Consider the following 17,521-nt stretch of genomic DNA (forward strand, 5'->3'; position numbering starts at 1 on the left):
ATGTATAAAAGGGATGCACCAAAGCTGAACAAGTCAAGTTTCTCCACATGGCAGAAAAGGATGAAGCTGCATTTATCAGGAATTGGAGAATATGCAACATATTATTTGGAGAATGATTACATACCACCAAGCACCAACCCGATGACCTTGGAAGAGATAAAGGCAAAGCAAGAACATATTCAAGCTATGATTGAAATAACATCAACATTGACCGACTAAGAGTTTAATGATCTAGAAGGCTGCAATGATGCAAAAGCAATGTGGACCAAGCTCATATCTGTGTATGGCGGTGATGAACATGTTCAAAGAGCAAAAGTAGATAGTCTAAGAGGACAACTTGAATCCATGAGAATGAATGAAGGTGAGAACATAACCCAATACAGTACAAGGTTAAAGGAGACTGTCAATCAAATTAAAGGAGCAGGAGGAACTATTGAAGAAAAGGATGTAACAAGTAAGTTGTTGAGAACCCTTCTACCTACTTATGCCATTCAAGTCTCTGCAATCAATGAACTAAGGTTTGTACCTAACATGCCAGTTTCATTGGATGCTACTATTGGTAAGCTACATGCATTTGAGTTAAGTAATTTTGATAACAGTGGGTCTTCGGTAAATAAAGTAAAATTTGCATTCAGTTCTTTTCATATTGCTGAATCTGATGATTACAATGATAGAATGAGTAAGTACTCTGAAGGGAATCACAGTGGAGCAAGTGAAAGATTTTGCAAGAACATGGAAGAAGTGCACAAACTGTATGAGGAAATCAAGAAGCCATAAGAGTTTGAAGCATTATTAGCCAGAAGGTTACCGAGAGGAAAGGTAAGTATAAAGGAAAGCTACCTTTAAAATGTTTCAATTGTGATAAAATAGGACATATGGCTTCTAACTATCCTAGCAAAGAATCTAGTGAAAAGAGAGAATACCGAGATAACAGACAGAAAGACAACCAATATAGAGGACACCGAGACTTCAGAAGGAGAGACATAAAGACATGCCTAGTAGTTGATGAGGAATCCAACGATGATAAATCTGATGAAACTGATACCGAGGAAGTTGTTTATGTGGCTATTAAAGATGGATCAGATGAAGAAAGGTATGAAGAAAAGGCCCTAATATCTCACATAAATAATAATGATTCTTGGATCATAGATAGTGGATGCTCACATCACATGATAGGTGATAAACATAAGTTTGTTAAATTAGAAGACTATGATGGAGGCTATGTAAGATTTGGTAATGATGCACCATGTCCGGTGAAAGGTAAAGGATCCATAACACTTCTTGACAATGCTAAATTTGATGATGTATACTGGGTTGAAGGTTTGAAATATAATTTGTTGAGTGTAGCACAGCTAAACAATACAGGATACCAAATAGAATTTTAGAAAGGAATTGTCAAAGTTCATGACAAGCATGGAAAGTTAGCTGTTACCAGGATACAAACAAAAAGTAACACATTTCATCTTGACTCAACTCGGAACAAGTGTCTTTATGCTAAGATAGATGATACCTGGTTATGGCATAAAAGGTTTTGTCATGTAAATTTTGATAATCTGATCAAAATAAGTAAGAAGCACCGAGTAAGAGGTCTACCGAGTCTGGAAAAACCTGAAAATGCTATATGCCAAGGATGTCAGATGGGTAAGATGACAAGATCAAGCTTTACAAGTAAGTCCTACACTTCTAAAGGAATTTTAGATCTAGTACACATTGATCTTTGTGGTCCCATGAAAGTTCAAAGTTATTATGGTGATAAATATTTCATATTATTTGTGGATGATTACTCAAGGATGATGTCAGTTATGTTTTTAAAAGAAAAATTAGAAGCTTTTCAAATGTTTAAATGGTACAAGGCAAGAATTGAAAATGAAACAGGAAGACAACTGAAATGCCTTAGATCTGATAGAGGGGGAGAGTTCACTTTTGATGAATTTAACTTATTTTGCAATGATCATGGTATAAAAGGCAAGTATCTACACCAAGAACACCTCAGCAAAATGGGATAGCCGAGAGAAGAAACAGATCAATTGTAGATTGTGCCAGAACCTTGATGATAGAAAAGAGGGTACCTCAAACATTTTGGAGAGAAGCAATCGGCACTGCAGTTTACACCCTAAACCGAGTTCAACTGAAGAAAGGAACTATGAAGACACCATATGAGATCTGGTATGACAAGAAACCTAATGTAAGTTATTTTAAAATCTTTGGAAGTAGATATTATGTTCACAAAGATGACAGAAATGGAAAGTTTGATCATAAAAGTGAAGAAGAAACATTTCTTGGTTATTCTTCTAGAAGTAAAGCATTTAAATGGTTGATCAAATCATCTAAAAAAATAGTAGAAAGTGTAAATGTGAAAATTGATGAATTTGCAGAAAGAAATGATGAAGGAAATTCCAAAGAACCGAAATATTATGAAGAATTCATTTATGTTCAACCGAGAAGTCCTACAGAGAAAGTTGCTGAAGAAAATGAAGATAATGTCCAGTTACCGAGTGATGAAGAAGTTCATACAAAACCTATCGATCCTATATTAGCCAAATATGTCAGAAGACATCATGCATCAAGTCAGATTATAGGAGATAAGGATGATCCAATGATGACAAGGAACAAACTAAGACAGAACACATGTCTGATATCTGAATTTGAACCGAGAATAGTAAAAGAGGAATTTAACAGTGAAGATTGGGTAAATGCTATGATAGAAGAGATTGATCAAATCAAGAAGAATGACACATGGACACTGATCCCAAGACCGAAGGACAAAAATGTAATCGGTACTAAGTGGATTTTCAGAAACAAGCTAAATGAAAAAGGTGAGGTCATTCGGAACAAAGCAAGACTAGTTTGCAAAGGTTATGCTCAAGAAGAAGGAATAGATTATGGTGAGACTTTTGCACCTGTAGCTAGACTTGAGGGAGTAAGAACATTGTTGGCATATGTTGCTTTCAAAAATTTCAAGGTATATCAAATGGATGTTAAATCTGCATTTTTGAATGGTATACTAGAAGAAGAAGTTTATATTCAACAACCTGAAGGATTTGTTGAAGACAAGAGTAAAGATCAGGTATGTAAACTAAACAAAGCTTTATATGGTCTGAAACAAGCACCTAGAGCATGGTATGAGAGACTGCACTCTTATTTGAACAAGATTAGTTTTATAAGGACAAGTGAAAACAACAACATGTACATGAAGAGTGATGAGGACAATGAAATACTGATCTCAGCCATATTTGTTGATGATATTATTTTTTGTGGTAATGACTCCTTATGCAAGAACTTTGGAAATGAAATGAGCAAAGAATTTGAGATGTCATTAATCGGTGAGATAAAGTATTTTATAGGTTTACAAATACTGCAAATGAAAGATGAGATTTTCATTACTCAATCCAAGTACATAAAGGAAATCTTGAAGAAATTTGGAATGGAGGATTCTAAACCTGTAAGTACTCCTATGACTACCAACTGTAAACTATCAAAGAATGATGAATCTACATATGTTGATGAGACACTTTACTGATCTATGATTGGGAAGTTGCAATATGTTGTGCATAGTAGACCGAATATAGCACATGCAGTAGGTATTGTTGCAAGATTCTCTATAGATCCCAAGGAAACCCATATGATAGCAATCAAGAGAATTTTCATATACTTGAGAGGCACTGAAGATTATGGCTTAATATATGAAAAGAGAAATGATTTTGATTTAAAAGTTTACACTGATGCTGATTGGGCAGGCAACATAGATGACAGGAAAAGCACAAGTGGTGGAGCTTTCTTTTTGGGAGAAAGACTAGTAAGTTGGCTTAGTAAGAAACAAGGATGTATTTCACAGTCAACAGTAGAAGCTGAATATGTTGCTGCAGCATTGAACTGCACAAATATAGCATGGATCAAACAACTGTTGGAAGGTATAAATGAGAAAGTTACTGAGCCAGTAACTATATTCTGTGATAATACGAGTGCCATTAACATTTCAAAGAATCCGGTAATGCACTCTAAGACAAAGCATATCTCTATAAAGTATCATTATCTCAGAGAAGAAGTTCAAGAGAAGAAAGTTGTGCTGGAATATATCAGTTCAAAGGAGCAATTAGCAGACATCTTCACAAAGCCACTGCCAAGGGACACTTTTGAGTATCTCAGAAGCAAGTTAGGGGTCCTACCCCTATCTTCTACTCACTGACAAAGTTCGGTGAAAGCATCAATTCGATGAATCTACATAATATTATGTGTGGATTGATGCCGATTTACACACTTTAGAAGGTTTTCTAGAGGTGTGCAGGAAATAGTGAATAGAGACAAGTTGCTCTAACTGAGACTGAGATGATACACAGCAAGGCAAATCACTTTACAGAGGAAGAAATCATGATTTAGTTCTTTTACTTTTTGGCATTGTTGTCAAAGGGGGAGAAGACTAAATGGTAAAATCCTAAATGAAGAAGATAACAGAAGACTAATGACATGAGGAGAAGACTACAAAAGGGAGAAGACTTCAGACGATTTTTAACAACTTAAGGATAATAGGAGAAGTCTAACAACAATCTGAATCTGAATCAATTTGAATATCTTGTTGGTATTACCATTTAAAGGTTGGTTTTGCCATCAATGCCAAAGGGGGAGATTGTTGGCATTTCAATATAAGGAGATTGTTGATATTCATTAAGGATATTGAGAAGGTTGTTGAAGATTATTTGATATAACGGAAAAAAGATGAAAACTATCTTTATAACATTATTTTGTCATTAATGTCAAGAAATTGATTTTCTGATTCAGTATGATGTTGCCATATCTTGAGAAGTATGTTTTGATGAGTATTAAGTGGTCGGTAAGTGACACAGAATAAGAAAGGGGAGAAATAAGTTATTCAATGGGCAACTATTACCGAGTTAGACAATGATGAGATCATGATGTTTAGATTGTTTTGATATCCTACATATGTTGTTGATTGTAAGGTTAATACTATACTATGTCACCGAGCAAAGAACCTAGTCGGTAAACCCTAAGGAACCTAGTCAGTAAACCCTAAGGTTATCGATATCGGTTAATGAAGGCGGAATGTATACCGAGTAAAGTTTAGTATTTACCGAGTTGCAACCGAGTTATGACAGATCGCATTGGATGGATAAAAGCATTATTTAATGAAGGATGCTGATGAGCTGGAGATGTATAAATGATTGGTATGTTGCGCATGAAGTTTGTTAAGGATCTATGGCAATGGAAGATCGACAGGAAGATCTACAATGCAAATTGAACCGCAATAACCTTGTGCAAGTTCCAAGAAAAGAATGCAAGTCCCAAGGCAAGGTAAAACATTTTCAGATCGAAAGATGCATTGAACCTAGTCAAGATTGAAGATTTGATGGCTAAGATTGATCATGGGAAATGTGATCAAGGAGATTCAGTGGTTAGAAAATTGTTTATAAATAAGGAATTGTTGATAAACAATGTATGTGGGCAAGTGTAAGCACAGGGATGCTACATAGTCATTACCGAGCACAGAAGCTTGAAGACCTGTTTGAATAACAAAGTAAGGAGCCCAGCAAAGGGACAAGATAAGTCTTATGACAAGATTGTTTTGAGCAAATAGAATATGCTTTAGCATTTTAGATGTGAAGTTGTAGATATATTTATTACTGTTGTTTATTTTGTAAGTGACAGAAAATCTCTTAACCGAGTGGACTTAACAGTCTTATTTGTAAATCCTTTAGCAAGGTGACATTCTAAATGAGTGTTTGAAATCCTTTAACAAGGTCACTTCTAACAAAGTGAAGATCCTAACAGATCTGAGGGAAATCCCTTAACCGGGTCACATCTAGCAATGTGTTTGTAATCTTTAACAGGATTTGCTTTTAACTGAGCATACTCTAGAAGAGTATATTTCTTAGTGGTTCTGAAATCCCACAGTGGTTTTTTCCTATTTGGGTTTCCACGTTAAATCTGGTGTTATATGTGTTATGATGATTATGTGTTTATGAGTTTGCATGTTTAGCAGTTTTTGGTTATATTGTTGAATTATAAGTTACCGAGGTTGAATCTGTTGATTTTATGGAAGATTAAGTTTGTATGATTCACCCCCCCCCCCCCCCTCATCTTGTTAGCTATTGGCATCAGAACTTTACATAGACCATGTTAGGAGTCACCTGGTCAAGGGATTTTACAACTTAGCTTTGTTAGGAGTAACCTCGCTGGAGGATTTAAACCCAAGTTAATGAGCCACCTGGTGAAGGGATTTACAAGATCAGGCATGTTAGGACCTACCCGGTTAAGGGATTTTAATGATGCTGCAACTATTAGGAAACAACATATAAATGATCTGGATTCAACACTTCATATCTTGCTATTACAGATCCTTGTCAACTACAATTTGCTTCTCTCATGCAGACATCTTAATCTGGTTCGACACACACACACTTCTTTGATCACCGACTCAATAAACCTTCTAAAACTCGACCTAAATAGACTTTACAATTAGGTCAGTTACATAACCTTAACTTACAATGAATCTACATCATAGATCAAATCAGACCATTACAACAAATTACAAGACAATTACAACCGTTGAATGATCATAACTCATCACCACACATCGATCTGATAAGCTATCAAACCCTTAACACATTCTGCAAAGCACTTCGTTGTTTTTCAAGAAATTCAATCCTTGTACGTACCAAAACAACATCTTATCTTTTCACACGGATTCTGACATGTCATCATCAACTTATGAACATGAAAAGAATCATCTCCAAACCATAAAACATCACTAGTCAAAGGATCTTGTTACCAGTTCTCAAACCCTACACTGTATATACAACAGTTAATTATAAACATGACTTTCGGTTCTCCAAACATGATGTGGATGAAACCATAGACTCATTATGATGTCATAAGCAACATTCTAAACCACAACACCTAACTTGATGAAAGTATTGTCATTGATGTCAAAAAGGACGGGTCCATAATATTAATAATACACTTCCAGAATATCTTATCATCAGCAAATATAAACAATGTACTATGGAGCAATAAAAAATGAGAAGAGTAGTGGACAGAATGAAGAATGATGACTTGAGATGGTAGCAACTATGGAGTAAGGTTTCGATTTCATTAAAGACAATAACAAACCAATACAGCGATCAGATTAAGTTTATGAAAGAGAAGTTTTGTTATTTGCAAAGAAAAAGACATTGGAATATAGTATGAAGAATAGTGAACAAAGTGTGACAGAAATGAAGCTATCAAGATTGTGTTAAAGACAACAAATTAATGCATGCCTTTATGAAGAAATTTACACAATTGGCTTATGAACATGACTGGCCATTCACAGTTGGTGATTCAGTATTTTACAGAGGATTACATATTATGTGAGAAATTATTAATTCAGATTATGAAAGACTGAAATTAAAGATACAAGATAGCTATTCACATGAAAGTGGTAGCAGATGTGATCGTAGATGTGACTAGAGAACAACGCTTCTTCAAAGAGGCAATTCCATTTATCCAAAAAATGATAAATAGTAGAGAAAAGATGGCGAATTAATAAAGCAACAATTGTTTGAAGACAGCGACGATGAAGGCAGATTAATGGGCAGTGGCTATGTAGAGAATTGATAGTAATACCAGTATAAAAGATAATGAGTGAATGATTGAACTTATGAAGAATGCATAAAGTCATTATGTTGAGCATCCATTACATTCATTAAGGGGTCAATGGAAAGTAGCGATTGAGAGACTTCATATATATCTAACTACGATAGTATATGCAACGATCTCTATCCATAATTGAGTAAGGTATGGTAGTGATTTTATGACAAATGATCACAATATGGTGCAGCGAACTATACTATTGTGAGATACACAACATGACTTCAACGATCATGGAAAAATGCCTAGAAGAATAACAATTTGAAATAAAGAATGCCTTCAATCTCTTTGAAGTACATGAAAATGGTCGGCTTAGTAAAGCAACCCAATATGATGTGGAAGAGTCTGATCTATTGTGGGAGACAACAATAAAAGAAAAGACAATTAAATAATGAAGCAATTAAATAAAATTGGTCAAAGCTTAATCAGTAAAGTATTGAAAAGAAAAACTAATAAAAAGATGCGATTTGATTTAAAGTACAAATATGGTGGTTCATCAATTAGTTAAAGACGCAATACTTCTCAATAGGTGCGAATGCCAAAAGGGAATCAAGTTATGTTTGAAGGAATACAATGGTTGGGATAGAGTTGTTTATTATGAGAAGACACATCTTTCTGAAAAAGGTATCCATTAAAATATATAAAGACATCATGCAGATGTGTTTTAAGGTGTAAAAAAAACGTATAAAGTGCATGGAATCTGGAGATATATGTGTGAGAATTATGGGAATATAATTCTGAAATCATAATTCAAGAAAAAGAGTCTTTGGATGTATGTGGTGAGTGTGATATACATGCAAAAATAATAATTTAGAAAAAGAGTAATCTTTAGGTGTATGTGATGAGAGTGAGTGAAATTTAGAATATCCACACTTATGTGTAATATAGTGAGAAGTATGTAAGTAATGAGAACAATACTGAGATAACTTAAAAAGTGGAGCATGTAATTCTGAAATAATTTTTCAAACTATGAGTGTAAGGAAAGAAAAAGTGTTATGTGTAGGGGTGTTGTGCAAAATATAATCAAATTTTCATAGAGTGGGTTGGTGCTCACAAAACAGAATTTGGGGAGTTGGTGCTTCCAGTGGGTTGGTGCCCATAAAAACAAAAATTTGGGGAGTTGGTGCTTCCAGTGAGTTGGTGCTCACAAAACAAAAGTTAGGGGGTTGGTGCTCACAAACAATTGAAAAAGAAGAAGAATTACACACACACACACACACACACACACACACACACACACACACACACACACACACACACACACATATATATAGTGGCTTTCTCCCGCATTGGGTTTCCACTCAAAATTATTGTGTTCATGTGCATAACTATTTTTCAGTGATTGATTCTATCATATAAAATATTGAACTGGTAAAAAGTTTCATTATACTGATTCACCCCCCCCCCCCTCTCAGTATAACTGTGTGCTCTTCAATTGGTATCAGAGCAGGTTCCTTCAGAGATAGCCTTACAGCTTGAAGGTAGATCCCCAAAAGAGCACAATGGTGGATAAATATGCAGTTAGAAATCCAATCTTCGATGGGACAAATTATGCATTTTGGAGTATTAAAATGAAAGCCTATCTGGCACTTGGTTATGATGTTTGGCAGTCCGTGGTGGATGGGTACACACCTTCGTCAACTCCTCCGACCGATACGACAGGAAAGAGGAAAAGTGAGAATAATGCTAAAGCAGAACACGCCCTTCTATGCAGTCTGGCAGATTCCGAATTTACGAAGGTTATGCATTGCAAATCAGCCAAAGAGATATGGAACAAATTAAAAGGTATCTATGAAGGGAATGAAAAAGTAAGAGAAGCCAAGCTTCAATCACTTAGAATGAAATATGAAAGTCTTAAAATGAAGGAAGATGAAGACATCGCTGCCTACTTCTTGCGTGTGGATGAAATTGTGAACACAATCACAACATTGGGAGAAGAAGTTGAAGACACACTCCTTGTTTGGAAATTGCTAAGAACTTTGACAATGAAATTTGATCCCAAGGTATCAGCCATAGAAGAAATGAAGGATTTGAAAACATTGACAAAAGATGAATTGTTTGGAATTCTCACAACCTATGAAATGAGAACAGAAGACAAACCGTCTCAAAAGGAAGCAGCTTTCAAAATATCAAAGAAAGGCAAAAACAAAAACTGTGCACTAAAGGAGAGCTCAAGCAGTGAATCAGATGAGGCTGAAGCTTATTTCAAGAGGAAATTCAAAAAGGGCAAAGGAAAATATAAAGGCAAATTTCCATTTAAATGTTTCAATTGTGGTAAGGTAGGGCACTATGCTTCAAAGTGTCCTCAAAATGAAGGTAATAGTAGTGAAGAGGAAAAGAAGAACTATCCAAAGAAAAAAGGAAAGAAATACTTCAAGAAGAACTACTCAAAACATAAGAAAAGCTTCTACTCTAAACAAAGCTCTAGTTCATCAGAAGAAAGCTCTGAAGATATGTCCAACAGTGATGGAGAAGAAATTCTTTTCATGGCAATGAAAGTTGAGGATGACGAAGATGAAAAAGAAGAAGAAAAAGAAGCTATTGGTGATGAAGAAGATGTAGATCTAGAAGAAGAGTTACATTATGCTTATGAACAAAATGAAAAGCTAAAAGGAAGGATTTCAAAATATAAGACAAAATTACAGGAGTCAAGCAAGCTCATTGAAAACCTAAAAATACAATTAGAGGAAGCAAATAAGAATGAGGAAGAGATAAACGATCAGCTTAAAAGTAAAGAGGAAGATGTAGTAAATTAGAATCAGAAATCGTCTCCTTAAAACAAGACTTGGAGAAACTTCAGAAATTTGAAGACAGTACCAAGAAAATGGATAAACTTGTCAAAACACAAAGACCTACTTTCATTAAATCAGGTCTAGGACGTAAAGAAGATCAAACAACCAAGGCTACTAGTTCAAAAACCTTGGATGAGTCATGGAAGATAGTAGAAAATAAAAGAAGGAAGAATGATACTCATAGATCTCATCCTCCCACTAATGTGTTGAAAACATCCCACCTAAAGAAACCACATGCAACTAATAATTATTATTCATTCAAGGGACATTATTTTTTGTGTTATGAGTTTGGTCACAAAGCAATACATTGTAGGAGTCATACTATAAATATTTCTAATTTTACTCCAAAGAACCACAATTCATTTTCTCCTCTAATGAATTATGATGTAATATGCTATAAGTGTCACAACTTTGGACACATAGCCAGATTTTGTAGAACTATCTTTCCTAGTTTACCAAGAAAGGAAGATGTACCCATCAAAAGGGAGGAAACGTCTAGAATGACTTGGAAGAAAAAACAACAAGAAGATAAAGAATCCCTATTTGTTCAAATAGCTCTTCATGCAAAGAACAAGAAGGATAAGTGTTATGTAGATAGTGGATGTTCAAGGCATATGATAAGGGACAAAAACAAGTTCATCTCCTTTGAACCAGCAGATGAAGGAATAGTAAGATTTGGTGATAACACAAAAAGAGAAATAAAAGGTAAAGGAACACTTAGCCTAGATTATGGAAAGACTAAAACTAAAAATGTGCTATATGTTAAAGGATTAAAAGAAAATCTGTTAAGTGTTAGTCAACTTTGTGACCAAGGACATAGTGTAACATTCTTGTCTAAGGGATGTGAGATTAAAAAGGATGGAAGAATTATTGCAAATTCTCATAGAACGGAAAACAACTTGTATATTCTAAATGAGATAAATGAAGAAACATGCAATTTTGTTCAGGAAGATGAAAATCGGCTATGGCACAAGAGACTTGGTCACCTTAACTTTGACAATCTTGTCAAAATCAGCAAAAAGGAAGCAGTAAGGGATATGCCTAGGATTACAAAACCATCCAATGTCATTTGCAAGCAATGTCAATTTGGAAAATAAACTCGAGTGAGATTTAAGTCCAAAGAATACTCTTCGTCAAAACCTCTAGAGCTTATACATACATACTTATGTGGACCAACCAGAACAAAAAGTTTGCAAGGTGAAAGATATTTTATGCTACTTATAGATGATTATTCTAGGATGACTTGGGTTGCCTTTCTAAAAGAAAAATCTGAGGCTCTTGCAAAGTTTAAAGCTTTCAAAGAATTAGTTGAAAATGAGATAGATGCCAAAATCAAGTGTCTTAGATCAGACCGAGGAGGAGAATTCACTTCAAATGAGTTTGAAGATTTCTGCGCAGAACATGGAATAAGAAGACAACTTTCAGCAACAAGAACTCCACAACGAAATGGAGTTGTTGAAAGAAAGAACCGAACAATTCAGGAAATGGCAAGGGCTATGCTAAATGAATCAAAGATTGCTGACACTTTTTGGAAAGAAGCTGTTCACACAACTATGTACATATTGAACAAGGCACAAATAAGGGTAAACAATGACAAGACACCATATGAACTTTGGAAAGGAAGAACTGCAACTATTGATTATTTCAGGATCTTTGGTAGCACTTGCTACATTAGAAGATACGAAGAGGACTTGGGAAAATTTGATGCCAGGTCAAATGAGGGAATCTTTCTTGGATATTCCACTAGAAGCAAAGCTTATAAATGCTACAATAAAAGACTTCACAAGATAGTTGAAAGTGTTAATGTGAAGATAGATGAAGGAAGACAATTTGAGAAAGCCATGGAAGATCATCCTAAGGAGCAAGGTGAGGAGGAAGAATCAAAAGAAGAAAGTGAAAATGAGGAACAAGACAATTTTGAAAGTCCATCAAAAACACCATCAAAGACACCTTTAAAAACTCCATCAAAAACTCCATCAAAATTTGTTCAGAAAAATCATCCAGAAGGCTTGGTTATTGGAGAGTTGGATACAAACATTTAGACAAGGAGAAGATTGGCTACCACCGTAGAACATGCTCATTTCTGCCTACTTTCAAAGACAGAACCCAAGAATTTTGATGAAGCTAGTGAAGACAAGTATTGGGTAAAAGCTATGAATGAGGAGTTGGACCAAATTGAAAGAAATCACACATGGGAGCTTGTTCCAAGACCCCCAAACAAAAATGTCATTGGAACCAAGTGGGTTTATCACAACAAAATGAATGAGGATGGTGAAATTACACGGAATAAGGCAAGGCTTGTATGTAAAGGTTATACACAAGTGGAAGGAGTTGATTTTGAAGAAACCTTTGCCCCAGTTGCCAATTTGGAAGCCATCAGAATGTTTCTAGCTCTTGCAAGTCATAAGGGTTTCAAAGTCTATCAAATGGACGTGAAATCAGCCTTTCTCAATGGTGATTTAGAAGAGGAAGTGTATATTGAACAGCCCAAAGGATTTATTTTGTCAGAAGTGGAATATTATGTATGCAGATTAAAGAAGGCACTCTATGGTCTCAAACAAGCCCCTAGAGCATGGTACTCCAGATTAGACAACTATCTTCAAACACAAGGATTTATAAGAGGAGCAGCAGATAGTAATTTGTACTTCAGATGTGAAGGTAATCATTTGTTGATTGTAGTTGTTTATGTAGATGATATCATTTTTGGTGGTAGTAAGAATCAAATGTGTGAAGAATTTGCTTCTAACATGCAAACAGAATTTGAGATGTCTATGCTTGGAGAACTTTCTTTCTTCCTGGGATTGAAGATTTTACAATTAGATAAAGGGATATTTCTCTCACAGCCTAGTATGTTAGGGAGATGTTGAAGAGATTTAGATTTGAGGATTGCCATCTTGTCAGTACTCCTATGGTCATTGGTTGCAAACTCAGTAAAAATGATGAATCACCTGATGCGAATCAGACTCAATATAGATCCATGATTGGAAGTCTCTTATATGTAACAGCTACCAGGCCAGATATAATGCAAGTTGTTGGTGTAGCAGCATGGTATCAAGCAGCACCAAAGGAAACACATGTACAGACAGTTAAAAGAATCTTCAAGTATTTGAAGGGTACAATGGATTTTGGATTGTGGTATCCAAAATGTGATGATTTCACTCTCAGAGCATACACAGATGCTGATTGGGCAGGTGACAAGGATGATAGCAAAAGCACTAGCGGAGGAGCCTTTTTCCTTGGCAACAACCTTGTATCTTGGTTGAGCAAAAAACAGGCTTCAATATCTCTATCTACTGCAGAGGCAAAGTACATTGCAGCAGCAACATGTTGTACACAAGTATTATGGATGAAACAAACCTTGCAAGATGTTAAGATTGAATATGATCATCCTATCTCTATCTATTGTGATAATACAAGTGCAATCGGTATGTCAAAGAATTCGGTGATGCACTCCAGGACAAAACACATCCCTATCAAAATTCATTTCTTAAGAGAACAAGTTCTTGAGCAGCAAGTAAAGTTGGAATATGTTCCAACAAAGGAGCAGTTAGTAGATATCTTTACAAAGCCTCTTTCAAAAGAGACTTTTGAGTACCTAAGGGAGAAATTGGGAGTAATATCACTCTCATCCTCTCAGTAAGTGCTTCGTATGAAGCATATATTAAAGAGGGGCAGGGTACAAACAACATAAAATCTCTTGCCATTGATGTCAAAGGGGGAGAAATTGAAGACAAGGGGAGTGTTGGATTGAGGGGGAGCAATTTGAATTGAAAGGTTGCCATCAATGACAAAGGGGGAGATCGATGAAAGTATTGTCATTGATGTCAAAAAGGACGGGTCCAGAATATTAATAATACACTTCCAGAATATCTTATCATCAGCAAATATAAACAATGTACTATGGAGCGATAAAAAATGAGAAGAGTAGTGGATAGAATGAAGAATGACGACTTGAGATGGTAGCGACTATGGAGTAAGGTTTCAATTTCATTAAAGACAATAACAAACCAATACAGTGATCAGATTAAGTTTATGAAAGAGAAGTTTTGTTATCTGCAAAGAAAATGACATTGGAATATAGTATGAAGAATAGTAAACAAAGTGTGACAGAAATGAAGCTATCAAGATTGTGTTAAAGACAACAAATTAATGCATGCCTTTATGAAGAAATTTACACAATTGGCTTATGAACATGACTGGCCATTCACAGTTGGTGATTCAGTATTTTACAGAGGATTACATATTATGTGAGCAATTATTAATTCAGATTATGAAAGACATAAATTAAAGATACAAGACAGCTATTCACATGAAAGTGGTAGCAGATGCGATCGTAGATGTGATTGGAGAACAACGCTTCTTCAAAGAGGCAATTCCATTTATCCAAAACAATGATAAATAGTAGAGAAAAGATGGCGAATTAATAAAGCAATGATTGTTTGAAGACAACGATGGTGAAGGCAGATTAATGGGCAGTGGCTATGTAGAGAATTGATAGTAATACCTGTATAAAAGATAATGAGTAAATGTTTGAACTTATGAAGAATGCATAAAGTCATTATGTTGAGCATCGATTACATTCATTGAGGGGTCAATGGAAAGTAGCGATTGAGAGACTTCATATATATCTAACTACGATAGTATATGCAATGATCTCTATCCATAATTGAGTAAGGTATGGTAGCAATTTTATGACAAATGATCACAATATGGTGCAGCGAACTATACTATTGTGAGATACACAACATGACTTCAACGATCATGGAAAAATGCCTAGAAGAATAACAATTTGAAATAATGAATGCCTTCAGTCTCTTTGAAGTACATGAAAATGGTCGGCTTAGTAAAGCAACCCAATCTGATGTGGAAGAGTCTGATCTATTATGGGTGACAACAATAAAATACCAACATTGAATTGGTAAAAAGTTTCATTATACTGATTCACCCCAACCCCCCCCTCTCAGTATAACTGTGTGCTCTTCATAACTCAACACAGATCACTACCACAACCATCTCCTTCTTTGTTCTTGCTTACCGGTTCCCTATCACTTGGTTGTTTTGCTTTCCAACTCAATTCAATTCAATCTATTACCGGTTAGACTTAACTGATAGACTTAGATAACTTAGATGACATACCAAAACATAAACACACATGGTTTCCATCAATGATAACACAAATAACTGATCATCAAGCATCATATCATAATTATATCATCACCAACAGTCCATCAATATATCATTACCAACATTCCTTTAATATATCGTCACCAACAGTCCTTTACCGGTACACCATCGTCTCCATCAATTATGCCAGCATGCCAAAAAATTTCATTTTATGTTTCAATTATGATTTCATGATGGATTTTATGCCAACTTGTCCATAAGAGACTTTAAGGCACTAAGTTTTATTGAGTTTAATTCTAGAGAAGTGCCTACTCATTGATTGTAAAAAGATGCTCCCAAAATTTAAAAAATCAACATTAAAAGTGAATCCTTCTTGTCTTAATTTATATTGTAGTAAATAAGAAACATTGTTTTACTTGTCATTTTTATAAGGCGTATGTCTCAAAGTATGGGTTGATCTTGTTGAATATATATAAATCAAATATTATTTCCCCTTTTTATGGGCATTCATTCTTTTAGGATGTTGCAACATGTCCACTCTAATTAAATTAAGGTATGTCCTATCCTTTTCTATACATATTGCTAAAGTTTCTTAGCAATACATCCCCAATTATTATCCTTTTTTCGTTGAAATTTTCTCCTTATCCAATGACTTCTTTACTTTTAATTTAATTTTATTTCTAAATTCAATCATTTTACATTGATTGAATTCTCCATGTGTTGTAATAAATGGTGAAGTTAAGTAATTATGAACGACATAAACTTAAGTCATATGATTGTTTTTTTTTTTATTGTAGTACTCATTCAAACTTTGTTCATAATAACTAATATGAACTGAATACAATATGAAAAGCCAAGGTTACATGGACACAACTATTCTGGCTCCAAAACGGTAGTGTCGTATCGACGACATGTATGGTTCGCCATGGGAATACATGCATACCCATGCCCACTTGCATGTGGTCCCATGCACAGGTTGTGACGAGCTAGATATGGCATACGTGGGGCCTTTGATGACATGGACACACCGAAGGCGACGTCTAGACTGCACGTCATGTTGCTAGAGATATGAGTGCGTATAACACGCTATCATTTGCAAACCGCTAGACTGCAGAACTAAGGTGGGCGCAGTTGGGCGACGAGAAAGTACAATGGGAGACAATTTGTCTCCCACTGTGGTAAAAACCTAGTGTATGACACGCTATCTTTACAAATCGCTTGACTGTAGAACTAAGGCGAGTGCGGTTGGGCCGGTGAGAAAGTACAGTGGGAGACGTGTTCTCTGACAATATGTTGTGTTGGTTCCAAAATGGGGTTATAAAACGTGTGTTATTAACACTTATGCAAATTCGCAGCCATTTAAAATGCGATCAATGGTCTATCACCTTCGATGTCACTGGGCATTGACGCTCTTATATTTTCATTAACTTTGTGTCCCTGTAGACTCATCTTCTAATCGCTCTCCATGTCAATCCATCCCGCTTTGTCTTTAGCTCAACTTTTACACTCATGCGGGGTGAACTTCTCTTCTCCTTCTAAGCGCCCCTGTTATCTTGCACCACCAAGCTTCTTCATCTAGAACCCGTGTGGGGTAAGGATTACTCTATATCCTGCTACCCCACATAACAACACGGGGTAGCATGAATGGGTCGTGGCTAAACTGGCTCCAAAAAGGGGTTATAAAAGTCATGTTATTGACTTTTTTCGAAAATTACAGATCGTTGATCGTGCTGAGCAGAACAAGTTGCGACTTTGATTTTTCAGAATAGTCAATAACATGAGCTTTATTGACCCCTTTTGGAGCTAGTTTAGACACATACACATATATGTGATTAGAGGAGAACATGACAAATTATTGACAAGATTCCCTATAACACGAGGGTTCTATGGAACAATGTGACAGATTATTGACAGGATTACACCTATGTGAGGTGAACTTTTGTTCTACTTACAAGCACCCC

General features: G+C 35.5%; 1 protein-coding gene across 1 annotated transcript; it reads left to right on the forward strand.

Moving 5' to 3' along the window:
• The first annotated feature begins 9,146 nt into the window (after positions 1 to 9,146).
• Positions 9,147 to 12,478, forward strand: LOC131067887 (uncharacterized). Its single transcript, XM_059222129.1, has 3 exons — positions 9,147 to 9,960; positions 11,700 to 12,019; positions 12,248 to 12,478. Exons 1-3 carry the CDS (start codon positions 9,147 to 9,149, stop codon positions 12,476 to 12,478), a joined length of 1,365 nt encoding a protein of 454 aa, XP_059078112.1.
• The last annotated feature ends 5,043 nt before the right edge of the window (positions 12,479 to 17,521 follow it).

The sequence above is a fragment of the Cryptomeria japonica genome, chromosome 6 (genome assembly GCF_030272615.1).
Source record: "Cryptomeria japonica chromosome 6, Sugi_1.0, whole genome shotgun sequence".
Classification (NCBI taxonomy): Eukaryota; Viridiplantae; Streptophyta; class Pinopsida; order Cupressales; family Cupressaceae; genus Cryptomeria; species Cryptomeria japonica.